This window comes from Microcaecilia unicolor, chromosome 10 (genome assembly GCF_901765095.1).
Source record: "Microcaecilia unicolor chromosome 10, aMicUni1.1, whole genome shotgun sequence".
NCBI classification, from domain to species: Eukaryota; Metazoa; Chordata; class Amphibia; order Gymnophiona; family Siphonopidae; genus Microcaecilia; species Microcaecilia unicolor.
The window spans coordinates 48,508,264-48,527,072 of record NC_044040.1 but is presented as its reverse complement, the minus strand read 5'-3'; the positions used below and the strand labels follow the sequence as shown (position 1 = coordinate 48,527,072).

At 44.7% G+C, this 18,809-nt stretch overlaps 1 protein-coding gene across 1 annotated transcript in view; it reads right to left on the bottom strand.

Moving 5' to 3' along the window:
- MOV10L1 (Mov10 like RISC complex RNA helicase 1) overlaps positions 1-14,642 on the bottom strand; it is a 229,722-nt gene extending 215,080 nt beyond the window's left edge. The window contains exons 1-2 of the mRNA XM_030216802.1: positions 14,561-14,642; positions 5,716-5,900 (exon numbers count right to left, since the gene is read on the bottom strand). Of these exons, the coding sequence (XP_030072662.1) occupies positions 5,716-5,900; positions 14,561-14,642 (267 nt within the window). The remainder of the gene's footprint in view (positions 1-5,715; positions 5,901-14,560) is intronic.
- Positions 14,643-18,809: the final 4,167 nt, after the last annotated feature.

Sequence of the window (18,809 nt, the reverse complement as noted above, 5' to 3'; positions counted from 1 at the left end):
TAGAGAAGGGCAAAGGGGGTCACTTCCTCTCTACAAAGCACCGTTTTTTTTTTGAGATGAAACGGGTGCTCTGGATTTGGGGAAGGGAGCTGGGGGGGGGGGGGGGGGAGGGAAGTTTAGAGGGGGGAGCGGGGGGAAGATAAACCAAAGGGGAGAAATACAGGATGGGGGGGGAAGGAAAAAAGAGGGACAGGATGTTATGATGTTACAGTATGGTGATAAATATATTGAAGGTTTGTTATTACAAGTTGTAAAATGTTTAAATGTATAACACTAAATGTAAGAGGCCTCAATACACCGCAGAAACGTAGACAGGTGTTTAGAGAACTGACCCGACAAAAGTCAGATGTTGCGTTTCTCCAGGAGACCCACCTGAGAAGAAACCATGAACATCTGATGAAACATAAGAGATATCCCACTGTTCAATGTGCTTCCAATAGGGCGAATAAAAAAACGCAGGGAGTCCTGATAGCTTTGTCGGGATCCCTCCCATGGCAAGTACATACTACAGTGAAAGATAAAATGGGACGATATATATTGATGACAGTGTCACTATATAATAAGCAATATACTCTAGTGTGCATGTATGCCCCTAACGTGGGGCAGAGAGAATTTTTAGATACAGTGGAAAAGGTGATAAAAGAAAATATACAAGGAGAATTGTTGATGGGAGGTGATCTTAATCTCACGATAGATCCTAAACTGGACAACTCAGGAGGGAGGGTAGAATATGCTACAGCAGATAGGAAAGCCCTCATAAGGTGGATGGCCCGATGGGACCTAGTAGACATATGGAGAGAGAGACATGGGACAGAGAGAGATTACTCCTTTTTCTCCCCCAAACATAGTACCTACTCACGAATTGATTATTGGCTAGGAGGCAGAGGGCTGAGAAATGATATCAAACTAGTGGAGATAGAGCAATGTAGCTGGTCTGACCACTCGATGGTGCTATTGGAGGTGGTGGGAGGGGAAGGGAAGGCAAGGAGGAGAAGATGGCGCCTAAATGAAACACTTTTGATGGACCCACAGAGTGTCCTAGAAATAGAAAACAATATAAGAGAATATATACAGTTCAATGATAATGAAGAGGTTAAACCGACAAGTTTATGGGAGGGTCTGAAAGTAGTTATTAGGGGCCAATGTATAGCGAAGCAAGCCTATATCAATAAGAAAAAAGCAGAGGCAGAAACTAATTTACGGAAACAAATAACAATACTAGAGAACATGCATAAGAAAGACCCAACAGATAGCAAAAAAATAGAAGAAATACGTCAACTTAAAGCTCAACTTAATGAAATACAACTGGCGGATATAGCCGGACAGTTAGAACAAGTACAACAGGAGTATTATGAATTTGGAAATAAAACAAGCAGATTACTGGCTAATAAGCTTAAAAAACAGGCACAGCATAATTATATACATGGCATACACAACCTCTCAGGGGAGCTAATAACACAAACAGAGGAAATGGCAGGGGTATTTTGGGATTTCTATAATCAGCTATATCAAGCAGAACATGATACATCAAGGGAGGACATGGAACAATACGTGCGGGACCTGGGGATGATTAGAGTGACGGGAAGGGAGCAGGAAGCTTTATCAAAGGCCATAACATTAGAAGAGATAGAAGAAGCAATAGCAGATTTACCAAACAACAAATCCCCTGGGCCGGATGGCTTCCCTTCTAGATTTTATAAACGATTTGCAAAAATACTAGCCCCTGTACTACTGAAAGCTATTGCCGCCTTCGAGGAGGCACAAGAGTTGCCATACTCATGGAGGATGGCTGAAGTGACCATACTCCTAAAGCCAGGTAAAGATCCGCTACAGTGTGGCTCCTACCGGCCAATATCTCTCCTGAACACGGACTATAAGATTTTTACTAAAATAATGGCACGCCGCCTACAGGAGGTAATGCCACGATGGGTACATGAAGACCAGGCTGGCTTCATTAGGGGACGCCAAACACATGACAATACTCGGACACTGCTACACATCATACAACAAATACAGGATGAAAAAACACCAACAATAATATTCTCGGTCGATGCTGAAAAGGCATTTGACCGTGTAGATTGGGAGTTTCTCTTTACAGTAATACGTCAGATAGGTATAGAGGGACGATTTATGACATGGCTGTGCCTATTATACACGAAACCGATGGCGGTATTAAAGATAAATGGGACACATACTAACATATTAGAGTTGCACAGAGGCACAAGGCAAGGTTGTGCAATTTCACCATTATTATTTGCATTATCAATCGAACCCCTAGCTAGGATAATACGGGCACACAAAGATATAAGGGGAGTAGTACGGGGGCAAAGGGAGCATAAAATAATGCTTTTTGCCGATGACGTTCTCCTGACATTAACTCATCCATCACAATCAATACAAGAGACAATGAAGGTGATGACAAACTATGGAAGGGTCTCAGGATTTAAAATTAACATAAATAAATCAGAAATATTAAATCTCACAACGCCACCTAGGGAAGTACAAGAGATAACAGATAAGTTTCCGTTCACATGGGCAACTAAGTCAATTCGCTATCTAGGGATACAGATTACCCCGGAAATAGGGGGGGACTATATCAAGCAAATTATCCCAAAAAAGTCAAAGAACTGTTTGAGGAAGTGGATAGATGGGAAGGACTCACTATATCATGGCTGGGAAGAATCCATGCTATAAAAATGATACTCTTACCAAAGATATTATACTTGTTCATGGCCATCCCGATACCTATCCCGCAAAAGTTCTTCCAACAACTAAATAGGAAAATGTTTGCCTACATCTGGAGGAAGCGACCCCCCAGGGTAAATAGGGATATGATGTTTCAGCTGCCCGTGGAGGGGGGAATGGGAGTACCAAATTTCCATTTATATTATCAGGCAGCTCAACTAAGAATATTAGCGGAATGGACTCCTAGAAACAATAAAAAATGGCTACACTGGGAACGTTCATGGTTGAGTACCCGCTATATAGGAGATATACTATGGAGGGAGGGGACTGAACTTATGTCTCTAACTAAAAGGGTACCAGTGGGGATTGGTATCTTACTGGAGACATGGTTACGGATACGACGAAAGATGTTTCCGGAGAGGAGATATTTTTTACAAATTGCTATATGTGGGGCTCCGGGGTTTCCACTAGGAGAATCAGACAATGTATATAAAAATTGGGCCCGTAAGGGACTATATATGTTAGGCCAGGTATGGAATAATGGAGAAATCAAAAATTTTGAAGAATTAAAAGAGGAATACGAGTTGGAAGAACGGGATATGGCATATTATCATAGCCTGCGGAACTACATAAAAAGACGGGCAGGGGAAGAACTGGAACTTACGGAAATAGCGCTAGAAAGGGCAATTAAGGGAGGAGGGGGCAAAGGGGGAGTATCAAAATTATATAAGGCACTATTAAAAATGTCCAACCCTCAAGATCATTATATTAGTCGATGGGAGGGGGCCTTACAACAAACCTTTACAAGAGAATGCTGGATGAGGGGACTTAGATATTTATTGAAGACCTCTATCACTCAGTCAGTGGCTGAGAATGGTTATAAAATATGGTACTGGTGGTACTATACACCAGATAGACTACAAAAAATATACCATAAGATATCACCGAACTGCTGGAGGGAATGCGGTAATAGAGGTACATTTATGCATGTATGGTGGGAATGTCCCAAGATGCAGGCATTTTGGACCCAGATTCGAGCAATGGTATACCAAGTTACAAAGATAGAATATCCAAATCGGGCGGAATATTGTCTTTTACACTTCCGACCGGGAAAATGTAAGATACACCAACATAAAATGGCTAGCCAGATTTTTGCAGCAGCCAAAATGACAGTGGCAAGGGCATGGAAACAGATAGAGGTGCCACATATTCAAGCAGTAAAGCATAAACTTGATTATCTACATCAGATGGCGAAACTGACCGCATTGAGAAAAGGCCAATTACATAGGTTTCAACAAATTTGGCAACCTTATGAACAGATGAGAGAAACATGTAAATCACCGCATTAAGAAAGGGGGGGGGGGGGGGAGGAATGGGGGAGGGATTGTTAAGAGTTTATTTGCAAATATTGTTATAGAAGAAGAGATAAATATGTTACACATGTTGAACGTTGCAAATATGTGGAGATGTACTTATTATGTTAAAATATAATAAAGAAATTTGAAAAAAAAAAAAAAAAAAGAAATCCAGCAAGGCTCAGGGTGAGCTAGAGACTGTATGATACCAACCTTGTGACCTGCATAACTGGTGCGAATACCTGTGGCAGAGATATTGGCTCTGATAACCAAAGGAGAGACGGGAACCTGTGTGTTTGCTGAGAAAGACCTGCACTACAAAAGACACAGACAGCTGAGATAGCGTCTGGGGAGATTCTGCTCCGGTCTTATCTGAAGCCGTCATCAGGACAGGGTGGTAAGATCACAGTGATATATTTCCAAGTCTGGGGTTAGGCAGTGGTTTTATCTAAGTACGACTGGTTTTTGTCAGCTCTTGGTCAGGGACAGCTGCTAATGTGTATTTTGCATAAGATGTGATAAGTTTCATTAGGATATCATTTGTACTGTTCTAATCATTACTGTACGTAGTCTCAGGATTATCAGAGTGTAGTTAGACAATATATTTTGTTAGTGCATCTCAGTAAGAGATATTTTTGCATATAAGCTATTGCAGAGTGTCTATTTTTCTACCTGTAATAAATAATAACAATTCTCATCTGTGACGTGGCTTTGGTTTTTTTTTTGGCGAAGAACAAAACACTGGCAGGGTGCCAGCACAAGGTTTCTTTATAATATTTCCCCTAGACTGAGCGGAAACCTTGTAATAAGTTTTATCAGGGAATAATTATTGCCCTAATTACTTATTTTCATCCTACAGTATGATAATGACCAATACGATCTTTGGTAGTGAAGTGTTGCAGAGTTGAGGCATTTAAGTTGGGTCAGTCATGTATGCCTTTCCGAATAGATGAATAATGATTTTCTGAATTTTAGGTGATCGTAGATTGTTTTCACAGCTTGTGGCAGTGCGTTTCACAGTCGTGTGCTTATGTAAGAGAAGTTGGACGTGTGCTTATGTAAGAGAAGTTGGACGCATGGGCTGTCTTGTATTTAAGTCCTTTGCAATTTGGGTAGTGGAGATTCAGGTAAGTCCGTGATGAACTGGTACTATTTGTCCCCTGAGAAAGGCTGCAAGGACCGTCCCAAGTCCCCCGTCCCGACGAAGGCTGCAAGGACTGTCCCAAGTCCCCCGACGAAGGCTGCAAGGACCGTCCCAAGTCCCCCGTGGGGCCAACCGGGGCAAGCTCTGTCGCTGCAGGTTGAGAAAGTGGCAGGACCCATTTTAACAAACAGACCTGGTGTAAAAGCAGCACAAATTCTGGTGAAAAAAATGTTCCCCTGAACCCAGAAACAACACCTGGAGCTTCCACCATCGCAGAAAGGGAAACTTCCAGAGTGGACCCGCCAGAGCTCAAATCCTGAAGCGCTCAGCATTGTGAAGGGTCTGTGTCAGCCAACCCTGCTGTCGCCTGCCCTGAAATGCTCTATCATCTGTGGCACAAATTTGGATGGATAACTCATGTTATTAAGGGGGAGGGAATACTGGACAGATATGACACAATCATGAAGGAGCTAGTCTAAAAAGAGAAAAACTCAAAGAATAAAATATAAGTATTTATAATTGACATCCTACCCTGACCGCCTTCAATACACCAGATGCTGGATCTTCTTCCACGAGAACATTAACTTTCTGTCCAACTTGTAAGGGCCTCTTGCCAATCACATCATCACTAGTGAAGCATATCTGATCATTGATCATCCCATAATCAACACAGAACCTGGTCACCACTCCATATACGTTCTTTAACTTTGCATCACCTAAAAAAAAACAAAAACGAAGGCTATATTACAGTGTGAAAAAAAAATAATCTTACAATACAAGCCCTGCAAGGAAAAGAACACATTCTTAATTTCTGTTTAAGAGGGTTCCATTTCTGCTAGCAATAAACCTTGGTTGGATATGCTGTATATCAACTAATTTTATTTGTTAAAATTACTGTACTTGAATGGGAGACTTTTTCTTTTTTAATTATTAGTCAAAGTTTACATAAAGTCTCTCTAAGCCCCATATCAGCTTTAAGGAAACCTCAGTTTGCAGGCACAAAACAGTAGCTGTCTAGGTTGTGGATTATCTGAATGTCATAGGTTAGCCAGACAACAAATAAGCCGCATTGAACCTGCTTTGAATGGGAAAGCGCAGGGTACAAATATAATAAATAAATAAAATAAATAAATAGCAGAACAGCAGTTGACAAAAGCTGGAAATCTTATCACATCTTCAGACTCGACACAGACCATATTTCGGTGGCAGGGCCTGCGTCAGGAGTCTCTGTCACATAAAAGGTCTGGGATCAACAAGGTCTCCAAATCAAAAACCTTTTCTGGTTGAGCAATCAAAAACAAAATGGTAAACAGCTGCAAATCCAGCTGAGCATATATAACTGCGTCTGGTGATTTTCACGCTAAACAACTGAAGAGGAAGAATAGCCAGACTCACAAGTAGTAAACTGATGACTGCAAGCAAAGCTAAAATTTTCAACTGAATAATCAGTCCAGACAAAGAGTTAATATCTTCACAGAGAAACATAATATAAAGCAAAAGGATATAAGGACAGCAATGCAGTAGAATATGTGTATTAATAGAAACGATGATTTATACACTATGCAATTTACTACAAGCTGTTCTCTGAAAGGATGGAGATAGATGTAAATAGAAATTAGGGTAATAAACTTTTTTTTTTTAAAAACAGGACACAAAGTAATGCAGAAACTGTCTTAGACCACTCAAACGCAGAAAGGGAGGTCAAAGAAGTTAAGTTCTGATAGGGTCGTTGCTACTTAACACCTTGCTCTTACTTAACTCTTTGAAATCATAGCATACACAGATTCTGAAAATGCTTGTAGTGCCAGCCCTCAAGAGAGTACTGTACTGGGGGAAGAGAGCATGTATATATGTAGGATGTGGTTGAATCTCAATGGCTGGAAAGAAAGACCCTATGTAGGAAGGAGAAGTTATATGTTACCTGTTAATTTTCTTTCCATTGGTTGAACCAGATGAGTCCAGAACTTATAGGTTTGCATCCATCTACCAGGTGGAGATACAAAGTACAGAATTGTGCTGTGCCTTAATAGAATCCCGTGTAGCTCAAAAATTTCAGTATTAGACAAAGAAGTGGAAAACAGTTTTTGAACTAATGTGAAAACATTTGCTCAACAAGAGAAACATGAAGTTAGAAAAAAACGCTGATTTAATGGAGAAACAAACAAGGGCTGGTAGCTGGACTCATCTGGTGTTACTAAAGGAAAGAAAACTAAGCAAGATCTAATTTCTCTTTCCTCATCATATGCAACAGATGTGTCCAGAAGCCGCCAACATCCAAGAGACAGTCTTCACTAAGAGAAATTAGGTCTTAACTGATAATTTTCTTTCAATTGGTCCTTCCCACTATTCCAGAACCTGTGGAATACTTATGTCCCATCAACCAGCAGGAGGAGACAGAACTGAAAATTGAGCTCTCTCTCGTGGCATCCAGTCCAGCTCCTCAGTATTAATGTACACAAGCAGTGAGGATAAACTCAGAACACACACAACCTTAGACGACTTGCAAACCTAAAACTAACCAGACAAGAAAACATGAGAATGACACGGGGACCTGCAGTAACCGCGAGGGTGGGGTCAGAGCCCACAGGGACACAGCCTACGAAGACGGGGACAACCTTTGTCCGTGTGTCATTTTGTACTTTGAAGCCTGTTAATGAACTGGACTATTATTTATGTTTGAGTGATACAGACAATGATATTTTGATTTTTTGGAAAAAGAAAACATGCTAGCCACAACTAGTAACATTTGCATGGGGAATCCTGTACATCCTGCTACCAGCACATCTTCTAAGACATGTTCTATTGAAGGAATGTGGAAGTCAGGTGACCTAGATTGAATCCTGAGATTGTTGATGACTTCTTATTCATCCACAGATTAAAAAATCTTAAGTGCTTCATAGGGCATATTTCTCCCCTCCAGGGCATACAGAACGAGTTGTATTTTGCACCCCTGGAGATTTTAACACGGTAGATTAGGATTCTTTGGGGTAGTAGAAATCAGCTATTGTTGGGGTTGGAAGGGTAGAGGATGGTGGTGAGACGGGTTATTATAGCTGCTCGCTGTTATTATTGTTTTCTATTTGTAATTTATACACAACAGTTGCACAGCATATTGTTCCACCATGAAGGCTGTCTTTAGCCTAAGATATTGCAAGGAGGCTTTCTGGAGTGGCACAAAAGGAGACGTCTGAAAAGCCCAAAGGGCTAAATTAGGGTTCCACTCTGGACACGGCGTATGAAAGAAAGGACGCAAATGATCCACAAGAAATGAGCAATATTCAGGTGAGTCGCAAGACAGAAACATCTTCTTGCCCCCGAAAACAGGCCAAAGCCAAAACCTAAACGTTTAGAGAAACTAATGCCAATCCTTTCTGAAGGTCTGCCTAGAGAATCGTTTTTAGCGATCTAAGCAGAGAAGGAAGAAGTCCACATTCAGAACACCAGCCCTTGGAACGTCCTCCACACCCTAAGGCATGGATGCTCCATGAGCACTGGACCTTGCTTCAATAGGTCGTGTACTTGCGGAAGATGGACAGGACCCTGTCCAGCAGTTCAATCAGGTTCACATACCACTGCCTCCGAGGCCAATTAGGGACTATAAGAATGACTCGACCATAGTGCAATGTGATCCATATAAACACATGGCCTACCATGGGCCAAGGAGGTAAGACATACAATAGATGCGTTTCCAGCCAGGGCTGCAGTACGGCATCGATCCTGGTTCTATTTGACGGATGAAAAACTTGGGCACTTTGGCATTTATTTTTGTCGCCAGCAAGTCCAGAAGCACAGAACCCCCATCAGTCCACTATCAGCTGAAAACCCTGGATAGATAGTTCCCATTCTCCCTGGTCCAAGGAGTGGCTGCTGAGAAAATTCGCATCCACATTCAAGGACTTAGCGATGAGTCGCCGATAAGCAGAGAAAACTTTTCTCCACCTAACTCATGACGGAGGCTGTCTCCACCACTACTGGACAGCTGCGAGTCCCGTCATGCTTGTTGATATAAGCCACCACCGTTACATTATCAGAGAAAACTTGGACCAGTGTCCCTACCAGAAAGGGAGCAAAGTCATGAAAGGCATTCCGCACTACCCTTAGCTCTAAATGATTTATCAACCACTGAAGCTCTTGTTCTGCCCAGGTGTTCTGTGCCAGATGGAACTTGTAATGAACTGCTCAACACGACTAGCTAGCGTCCGTTGTCATCACCACCCATTGTGTTATCGGAAAGGGCGCTCCAACGATTCCTGGGTGACAACCACCACTGCATAAGAGTCTTGAACCTTCCGTTCACAATTCTAGAAATTTCTTGCGAACCGTGTCCTTGAGGATCATTTCAGCCAGGGAACAGCTACCAAGGTGCCGTATACAGATTTATCCACTTCAGCTAAAAAAGTCATTTAAATCCACCGAGCTCTTTAGACCTTATATACAGCTGGAAATTGATAGAAAACTGAAAAGACATTTCTAAGTGACCACATATACAGCTGGAGTCTGTTTTCTTCATGTTTTAAATCACTTAAGTTTGACCTTACATTCAGTCCCTGCCTTCACGTGCGCGAAGTTTAGTATTAAATGGTTTATAATTTTTTTTTCATGGGTTAAGTTAATTAATATGTTGGTCATCGGGGCCTTATTGGGTACATTGTGGATCCATGCACAGGGCTCAATAGGAGAATGGGAGGTGATCAGGGACAACAACTTCTCATTCGATAAACGATATTTATCACATGGAACCCAAGCCGTAGCTACTACTACTACTACTACTATTTAGCATTTCTATAGCGCAACAAGTCATACGCAGCGCTGCACAAACATAGAAGAAAGACAGTCCCTGCTCAAAGAGCTTACAATCTAATAGACAAAAAATAAATAAAGTAAGCAAATCAAATCAATTAATGTGGACGGGAAGGAAGAGAGGAGGGTAGGTGGAGGCGAGTGGTTACAAGTGGTTACGAGTCAAAAGCAATGTTAAAGAGGTGGGCTTTCAGTCTAGATTTAAAGGTGGCCAAGGATGGGGCAAGACGTAGGGGCTCAGGAAGTTTATTCCAGGCGTAGGGTGCAGCGAGACAGAAGGCGCGAAGTCTGGAGTTGGCAGTAGTGGAGAAGGGAACAGATAAGAAGGATTTATCCATGGAGCGGAGTGCACGGGAAGGGGTGTTGGGAAGGACGAGTGTGGAGAGATACTGGGGAGCAGTAGAGTGAATACATTTATAGGTTAGTAGAAGAAGTTTGAACAGGATGCGAAAACGGATAGGGAGCCAGTGAAGGGTCTTGAGGAGAGGGGTAGTATGAGTAAAGCGACCCTGGCGGAAGATGAGACGGGCAGCAGAGTTTTGAACCGACTGGAGAGGGGAGAGGTGACTAAGTGGGAGGCCAGCAAGAAGCAGATTGCAGTAGTCTAAATGAGAGGTGACAAGGGTGTGGATGAGGGTTTTGGTAGAGTGCTCGGAAAGAAAGGGGCGGATTTTACGGATGTTGTAAAGAAAGAAACGACAGGTCTTGGCAATCTGCTGGATATGAGCAGAGAAGGAGAGAGAAGAGTCAAAGATGACCCCAAGGTTTCGAGCTGAGGAGACAGGGAGAATGAGAGAGCCATCAACAGAAATAGAAAACGGGGGGAGCGGGGAGGTGGGTTTGGGGGGGAAAATGAGAAGCTCGGTTTTGGTCATATTTAATTTCAGGTGGCGTTGAGACATCCAGACAGCGATGTCAGACAAGCACGCTGAAACTTTGGTTTGGATGCAAGGTGAGATATCAGGGGTAGAAAGGTAGATTTGGGAGTCTTCAGCATAGAGATGGTAGGAAAAGCCATGGGTTGAGATTAATGAGCCAAGGGAAGAAGTGTAGATAGAAAAGAGGAGGGGACCAAGAACAGAACCCTGAGGTAAGCCGACAGGCAGAGGAATAGATGTAGAAGAGGATCCACCAGAGTGAACACTAAAGGTGCGGAGGGAGAGGTAGGAAGAGAACCAGGAAAGGACAGAGCCCTGGAATCCAAGTGAGGACAGGGTATCGAGAAGTATGCTGTGATCGACAGTGTCAAACGCACCGGAAAGATCAAGAAGAATGAGGATGGAATATTGACCTCTGTATTTAACCAGTAATAGGTCATTGGAGACTTTAGTAAGCGCAGTTTCGGTTGAGTGGAGAGGGCGAAAACCAGATTGTAGTGGGTCAAGAATAGCATGTGAGGAGAGAAAATCAAGGCAGCGGCGGTGAACAGCACGCTCAAGTTAATTTGGAGAGAAAAGGAAGGAGGGAGATGGGTCGGTAATTAGAGGGACAAGTAGGGTCGAGTGAAGGCTTCTTAAGGAGAGGTGTGACCACAGCATGTTTAAAGGCAGCAGGGACAGTCGCAGTGGAAAGTGAGAGGTTGAGAATGTGACAGATAAAAGGAATAAGAGTAGGAGAGATGGCATTAAGAAGGTGGGTGGGAATGGGATCAGAGGAACAGGTGGTCCATTTTGAGGAAGAAAGGAGAAGTGTAGTTTCCTCAATAGTAACTTCAGGAAAGGAGGAAAGGGAATGAGGGGAAGGAGAGAGAGGGGAACGGACTAGTGGAGGGAGAGCTGGTGAGGTAGAGAAAGCAAGGTTTATCTTTTGAACCTTGTTGTGAAAGAATTCAGCAAGGGTCTGAGGAGATAATGAAGGGGGAGTTGGGGGAGGGGGCACCTTGAGGAGAGAGTTCAATGTGGTGAAGAGAAGTCGAGCATTAGAGCCAAGAGAGTTGGTCAGTTGTAACATAGTAGATGACAGCAGAAAAAGACCTGCACGGTCCATCCAGTCTGCCCAACAAGATAACTCATGTGTACTAATTTTTGTGTATACCCTACTTTGATCTGTACCTGTGTTCTTCAGGGCACAGACCGCATAAGTCTGCCCAGCACTATCCCCGCCTCCCAACCACCAGCCCCGCCTCCCAACCACCAGCTCTGGCACAGACCGTATAAGTCTGCCCAGCACTATACCCCCCCACCGGCTCTGGCACAGACCGTATAAGTCTTCCCAGCACTATCCCTGCCTCCCAACCACCAGTCCCGTTTCCCACCACTGGCTCTGGCACAGACCGTATAAGTCTGCCCAGCACTATCCCCACCTCCCAACCTCCAGCTCCGCCTCCCGATCTTGACTAAGCTCCTGTGGATCCATTCCTTCTGAACAGGATTCCTTTATGCTTATCCCACGCATGTTTGAATTCCGTTACCGTTTTCATTTCCACCACCTCCCGCGGGACAGCATTCCAAGCATCCACTACTCTCTCCGTGAAAAAATACTTCCTAACATTTTTCTTGAGTCTGCCCCCCTTCAATCTCATTTCATGTCCTCTCGTTCTACCACCTTCCCATCTCCGGAAAAGGTTCGTTTGCGGATTAATACCTTTCAAATATTTGAACATCTGTATCGTACCACCCCGCTTCTCCTTTCCTCCAGCGTATACGTTTAGTTCAGAAAGTCTATCCTCATACGTCTTGTAACGCAAATCCCATACCATTCTCGTAGCTTTTCTTTGCACCGCTTCAATTCTTTTTACATCCTTAACAAGATACGGCCTCCAAAACTGAACACAATACTCCAGGTGGGGCCTCACCAACGACCTATACAGGGGCATCAACACCCCCCTTCTTCTGCTGGTCACACCTGGCAGGGACTGTTTCCATGGTGTATAATCTACTGGAACGCATGGATAAACTGGAGAAACTAACCAGGCAATATTAGGTTGTGCAACTCCTTGTGATTTACAGAGCAGAGGGAGTTCAGTGGGGAGCGGGGGGGGGGGGGGGGGGGGGGAGGGAATATTTACAATAAATGTTGAGTAGCAGTAACATGGAGAATTCTCAGTTACATACACTTTGGTTGGGGGATAGATAAGATGAGGGGGGGGGGGGGGAGAAGAAGTCAGGAGGCGTGGGGAACAAAAACCAAAATAATTTTGTTGTTGGTTCTGAGCCTACAACTGTCTTTTTTGGATCTGTGTAAGCAGTCTGCACTGTGTTATCTTGGCTTTATTAAAACGTTGAAACATAAGAGGGTTCAAGGAGGGTGGTGGGGGGAAGAGAGGGAGGGCTGATCGGAGATAAAAATGAAAAACTAATTGACGTTTGCTGCAGTGACAATTGTGGGTTGCACTGTTATTGTTCTTTTGTTGCAACATTCTGTGTGTATTTTCTGTTCTTTATGTCAATAAACAGATTTACATTAAACCATAGTACCCGCTATAGACATAAATCACAATTCTTTATTAAATCAACCAGCTCACATTACCTCCATACATACATATACACATACCTATTACCCGCAGAACTCACTCATACAATGCGTATGGAGTTGATATATGGTGAAATGTACTAGTGGTTGCCAGCAGTAGCACTCGTCAAGCCGCTGATCACCCCAAGAAAGGAAAAAAAAAAGAAAGATCTGTGCACACTGGTTATGTTAGAAGAGTCAGCTGCAATGGAGTATTGAGTATGGAACTGCGGCGCACTCCTTACTGAAGGTTTGGAGGCATACACAAGGAAAGAAGATCTGCGTGAACTAGGTTTTGGTGCAGAGGAAGCCAATACTGAGCCTACATTGAAACTGAGTTAGCAGATGCATGGCTCGTTTAAAAGGATTTGGACAATGATGCATACAGTTTTGTTGATATATGTGAACACAATGAGGCATATTTTCAAAGCACTTAGCCTTCCAAAGTTCCATAGAAACCTATGGAACTTTGGAAGGCTAAGTGCTTTGAAAATATGCCTCAATGTATATGTAACATCAGGATAAGTGGATGAACGAGGTGGGTGATTTGGAAGGTTTGTATGAGTGAGTTCTGCGGGTAATAGGTATGTGTATATGTATGTATGGAGGTAATGTGAGCTGGTTGATTTAATAACGAATTGTGATTTATGTCTATAGTGGGTACTATGGTTTAATGTGTATTGTAGTGAGTACCCTAGTGAAGGTGCTATCCCTCAGAGTGGTTACGAATAAACAGATTTAAACATAAATCACTTAAGTTTAAGTCTAATCACAACTGCGCGCTTTTTTTTTCCCTTTTACAATTTTGTTCTTCCAACATAGGCCAATGGAATTCTGATCACCTAGGCTGTGAAGCCCAGGCGGCCACTCCATACTCGGACACACCTACAGATTCAGGCCTCACGTCCTCCCATTAAAATAAAAAATCTAAACAAAAAATCCTCAGGAAATCGAAGACGGCTCAGCTTTCACTCTCAAGCAACCAGCACTCCCACATCCCAACCCAAGGAAAAAAAAATAACTACAAGGCGCTCCGCAACGGCAATATGGCCATTATTGAAAAAGGACAAGCCACCCCACCCCACCCCTCAAAAAACAAACAAACAACTTTCTACCAATTAAATACCTCGTGTAGGTCTTGCCTCTGCATCATTATCCTCTTGCCGCCGCCAGAGGAACCCAAATGCTTTAGAGAATAAGCCCAGCATAGCTGCCAGCCTCACACAGACGTCAGCTAGCAGAAAAGCTCAAGAGCACGCGCCGCGCGAATAACAGGCTCCGGCTCCGCACCACCACCAGGCATGCGTCGAGCTCCGAAACGAAAACCACGCCTCCACCCACTCCCCGCCTTTTCCTGAAAGTAGTGTATCCTAGCGCGCACCGTTTTTTTTTTTTTAGTTTTCGCGCGGTGCAACTGCTTTGGTGCATCGGGACCATCTACTACTACTTATCATTTGTATAGCCATCTTCCTATCTCTGCCGTCACCCCCCACCCCCCCGCCGCTGCTGCTTCCCTACATAGATAAGCAGCAGCGACAAACAAGTTACCGCGGGGCCGGATTTTCCATGTGGTTGTAACTAACTCTGCAGGTTAGTGATGCTGCAGGAAGCTGTAGGGAGGTGCAGAGTCTCCTATTGAAGACTATAAAGTGGAAGGTTGCTGTGACTCGGCGTAAAGCTGGACATTTGTTCATCAGGCAGTTGAAGTGCAATTCTGGCTACAGAAGACAGCAGCCCATGGCTCAGTGCTGACGAGATGCTTGAATTTGCTGCTGCTGCCTTTACATAATGCAGGCAAAGAATGTGCAGCCTAACAGCACAAGAAGGAACCATATCCATAGGTCCAAAGCAATCCTGAACAACACATAATATTCTATGCCATGACATGATCCTTGACAGCTGAGGCAGAGAAGATGGAGGTAGTCTATGTGGAAGTTTCCAGCACAGAGAGAGCAAGACTGAAGAGTCTAGCTTTTAAGAAGAAATTCATAGTGTTCAAGGAGCTACAGAAGCACCAAAGAACTTTGATGGTGTGCTTATAATAATAAGTAAAACTATTAAAATAATTTATTGGAAGAGCTTTGTCATACAACTGTTCAGCTGAGGCGAATGCTGTGCATTTGAAGTGCATGCATGCTCAGAACTTGAACTGTGGGACAGCAGTTCTATCCCAGCAGGGGCGTAGCTACATGGGGCCACGGGGGCCTGAGCCCCTGTAGATTTGGCCCTGGACCCACCTCTCGACCCCCCCCCCCCCCCCCCCCCGCCGCCAACCCACCGTCGCCTACCTTTGCTGGCAGGGGACCCCAACCCCCACCAGCCTAGGTCCTTTTCTTCCTTTGTTCTGTTTCTGAGTCTGACGTCCTGCACGTACAACGTCCTGAGTACAACGTGCAGGACGTCAGACTCAGAAACAGAATGAAGGAAGAAGAGGACTTCAGCTGACGGGGGTTGGGGTTCACCGCCAGCAAAGGTAGGCGACGGCGGGGGAGGGTTGGCAGGGGGGTCAAGGTGGTGGTGGCGCCGGGGGGGGGGGGCTTAAGTGTGCCCCCTCACCTAGGGCTCTGGACCCCCCTTCCGCCGAAGTCTGGCTACGCCCCTGTGTCCCAGGGCCATCAGTCTTCTGAGTTACTTATGGGTTTATATTGCTACACAGGTGGACTCACTTACCTCTTTTAGCATGTAAGCTGTCAAAAGATCGGAAGAGGTGGAAGGTGATGACGATGAGCCAGCTGAGAAGAATAGCAGCCTTAGAATAATGATCATTCCCTGTTAGATGTTTCTTTTTATTCAGTTACCTATTAAAATATGACACCAAATTTGCTGGAGAGACAAGTTCTTTTGTATTGGGAGGAGGGGGCAGTGTTTGAGATTGTTAGCAATGGTTGGCCAGCCCAATGGAAGAAGGTGGATTGGGCTGCCCAAGTCAGGGGTGGTATTGTAAGGTAGAAGTTTTGAAGGTGAGTAAACATCACAATGTTATACCAGTGGGAGATCATTGAATGAGCATTGAAAGAAAGGTAATGGCATCAAGATCTATTTTTTAGATAATAAAGGACAGGGGTGGGGGGGATGAGTGGGAGGGTTATGTGTTTCTACAACCCCTTATTCAGCGCTGAAAAGCACTTCAGAAGAAGGGGAGGGAGGCATCTAACTGCTTGTGAAGTTGGTGGATTTTCAGCCCTTCGTGACTTTGGATTTTTATACTGGATGGGGTATTTAAGACAAAACAGCAGGTGAAGGGAAAACGAGAGGTATGGATGCTGTCTTTCTAGTATTTTCATCTCTGCCATTTTCTGCTAAGTAAGAGAAATTGGGAAAGGACTAATGGAGTTGTGGGAGAAATGGAGGAGTATGTGTGCAAAAGAGAGTTTTACAGGACTGATATCCAGGATAATAAGGGGTTATGAAGGTAGTAAATGAAGTGTTCTCATTTGCATGTAACGGCTGGTAACTGTTCATTGCTGGAACCATTGGAGCATGATGAGTGGGCAGACATGCTTGGTGTCTGCAACATACAGACAGACCCAATATAAATTATTCACAGATCATATATTCTTGGCTAGGGTGGAAAGCAGTGGGTTGGACGGATTATGAAGAGAATTAGTAAAAAAAGGCCCGTTTCTGACACAAATGAAACGGCTGCTAGCAAGGTTTTCCTCGGAGTGTATGTTTGAGAGAGAGAGAGTGTGTGTGAGAGATGGAGTGTGTGTGTCAGAGAGAGAATGAGAGAGACTGTGTGTGTGTGAGACAGAGAGACTGTGTGTGTGTGACAGAGAGATAGAGTGTGATAGAGAGTGTCAGAGTGTATGTGAGAGACAGAGAGTGAGTGTGTGCCCCCACCCCCCCTCTCTCAGGACCCCCTTTCCCCCACCTCTCGGGTCTCAGGACCCCCTTCTACCCCCACCTCTCTGGTCTCAGGGCCCCCCCTTCAGCCACCCATATCCAGCGACCCTCCTCTCCCCCTGCCCCCCCTGCAGCCACCCATGTCCAGCGACCCTCCTCTCTCACCTGCCCCCCCTCCAGCCTCCCAGGTTGTCCAGCGAATTCTTCTGGGCAGGCAGGAAAGATTCCCGGTCTTGCCTGCCTGCTGCTGGCGCTGGCCCTCCCCCACTGCCGGATCGGTCTTCAAAATGGCTGCCAAGACTTCCAGCGGCGGACTCGCGAGACTTCTGCTGAAATCTTGGAGGATGCCCTTGTAAGTCTTGGTGGCCATTTTGAACAGCGATTCGGCAGTGGGGGAGGGTCAGCGCCAGCAGGCAACACCGGGGATCTGTCCTGCCTGCCCCGAAAAATTCGCTGGACAACCTGGGAGGCTGGAGGGGGGCCGGAGGGAGAGGAGGGTCACTGGACATGGGTGGCTGGAGGGGGGCAGGGGGAGAGGAGGGTCACTGGACATGGGTGGCGGCAGGGGGGAGAGGAGGGTTGCTGGACATGGGTGGCGGCAGGGGGGGCAGGGGAGAGAGGAGGGTTACCTTTTTTGGCCGTTGCCGTTCAGCTCTCACTGCTTCTCAAGAGCTGAAACAGCTCCCGCGGCTGCCGTTTTTTTTCCGCTGCAGAGTACTGAAGCTGCTCTCGCTCTTCTTTGTTTCCGCTGTCAGTGGTCCGCTAAATTTCTGAAGCGGTTCCTCGACAGCAACGTCTGTGTCCGCCGTTGCCGTTCAGCTGGTCCGGTAAAGATCTGAAGGGGCTCCTCGAGAGCAACGTCTTTGTTATTGTGGTCGCACACTTCCCGTATCCCTGTTATTAGTGTTATCGTCTCCTGATGTCAGTCGAGCAGGGTTCTAGTGCTGGAGAGTGACGTCAGGAGTTAGTTACGGTCACAGGTAGCCTCATTCGAACGTTGGAGGGGCAAATTATTATATTAGATGTGGGAAGCAGGGTACTTTGTCATCTCAGGTGAGAGTATAAAGTGATAAAAATATTCTGGGCATGAGCAGTGGCCCACAGTAGTAAAACTTCAGGCATCAAATGCCCTTGCACTCCACAGAGGAGTGGGATCACAGCACTTGGAGGGGCATGAAAGAGGGAGGTTGAATGATCTACTGTTAGCTGCACTAATATTGGTGGCAAAAGCTAAGAATAGAATAAAGGGTCCCTCAGTGGTGAAATGGTATATGAATGCCAAGAAGATGATGTATTTAGACAAACTAACTTGTATGATTAAGTTGCTTATTAGGTGGTTAGATTTTGGTTTATATAATATTTGTGACTAGACCAGAATTATCAGAAAAAAGACAGTAGAATACTATGCACGCATCTTTATAATTGCCTTGATCGACAGTGGTTCTAGCTTGGGGGAGAATGGAACTAATTGGATGTAACTGAAGGATATCTTTTGGTGGATTGTGAATATGATGTGATTCTGTTGTATA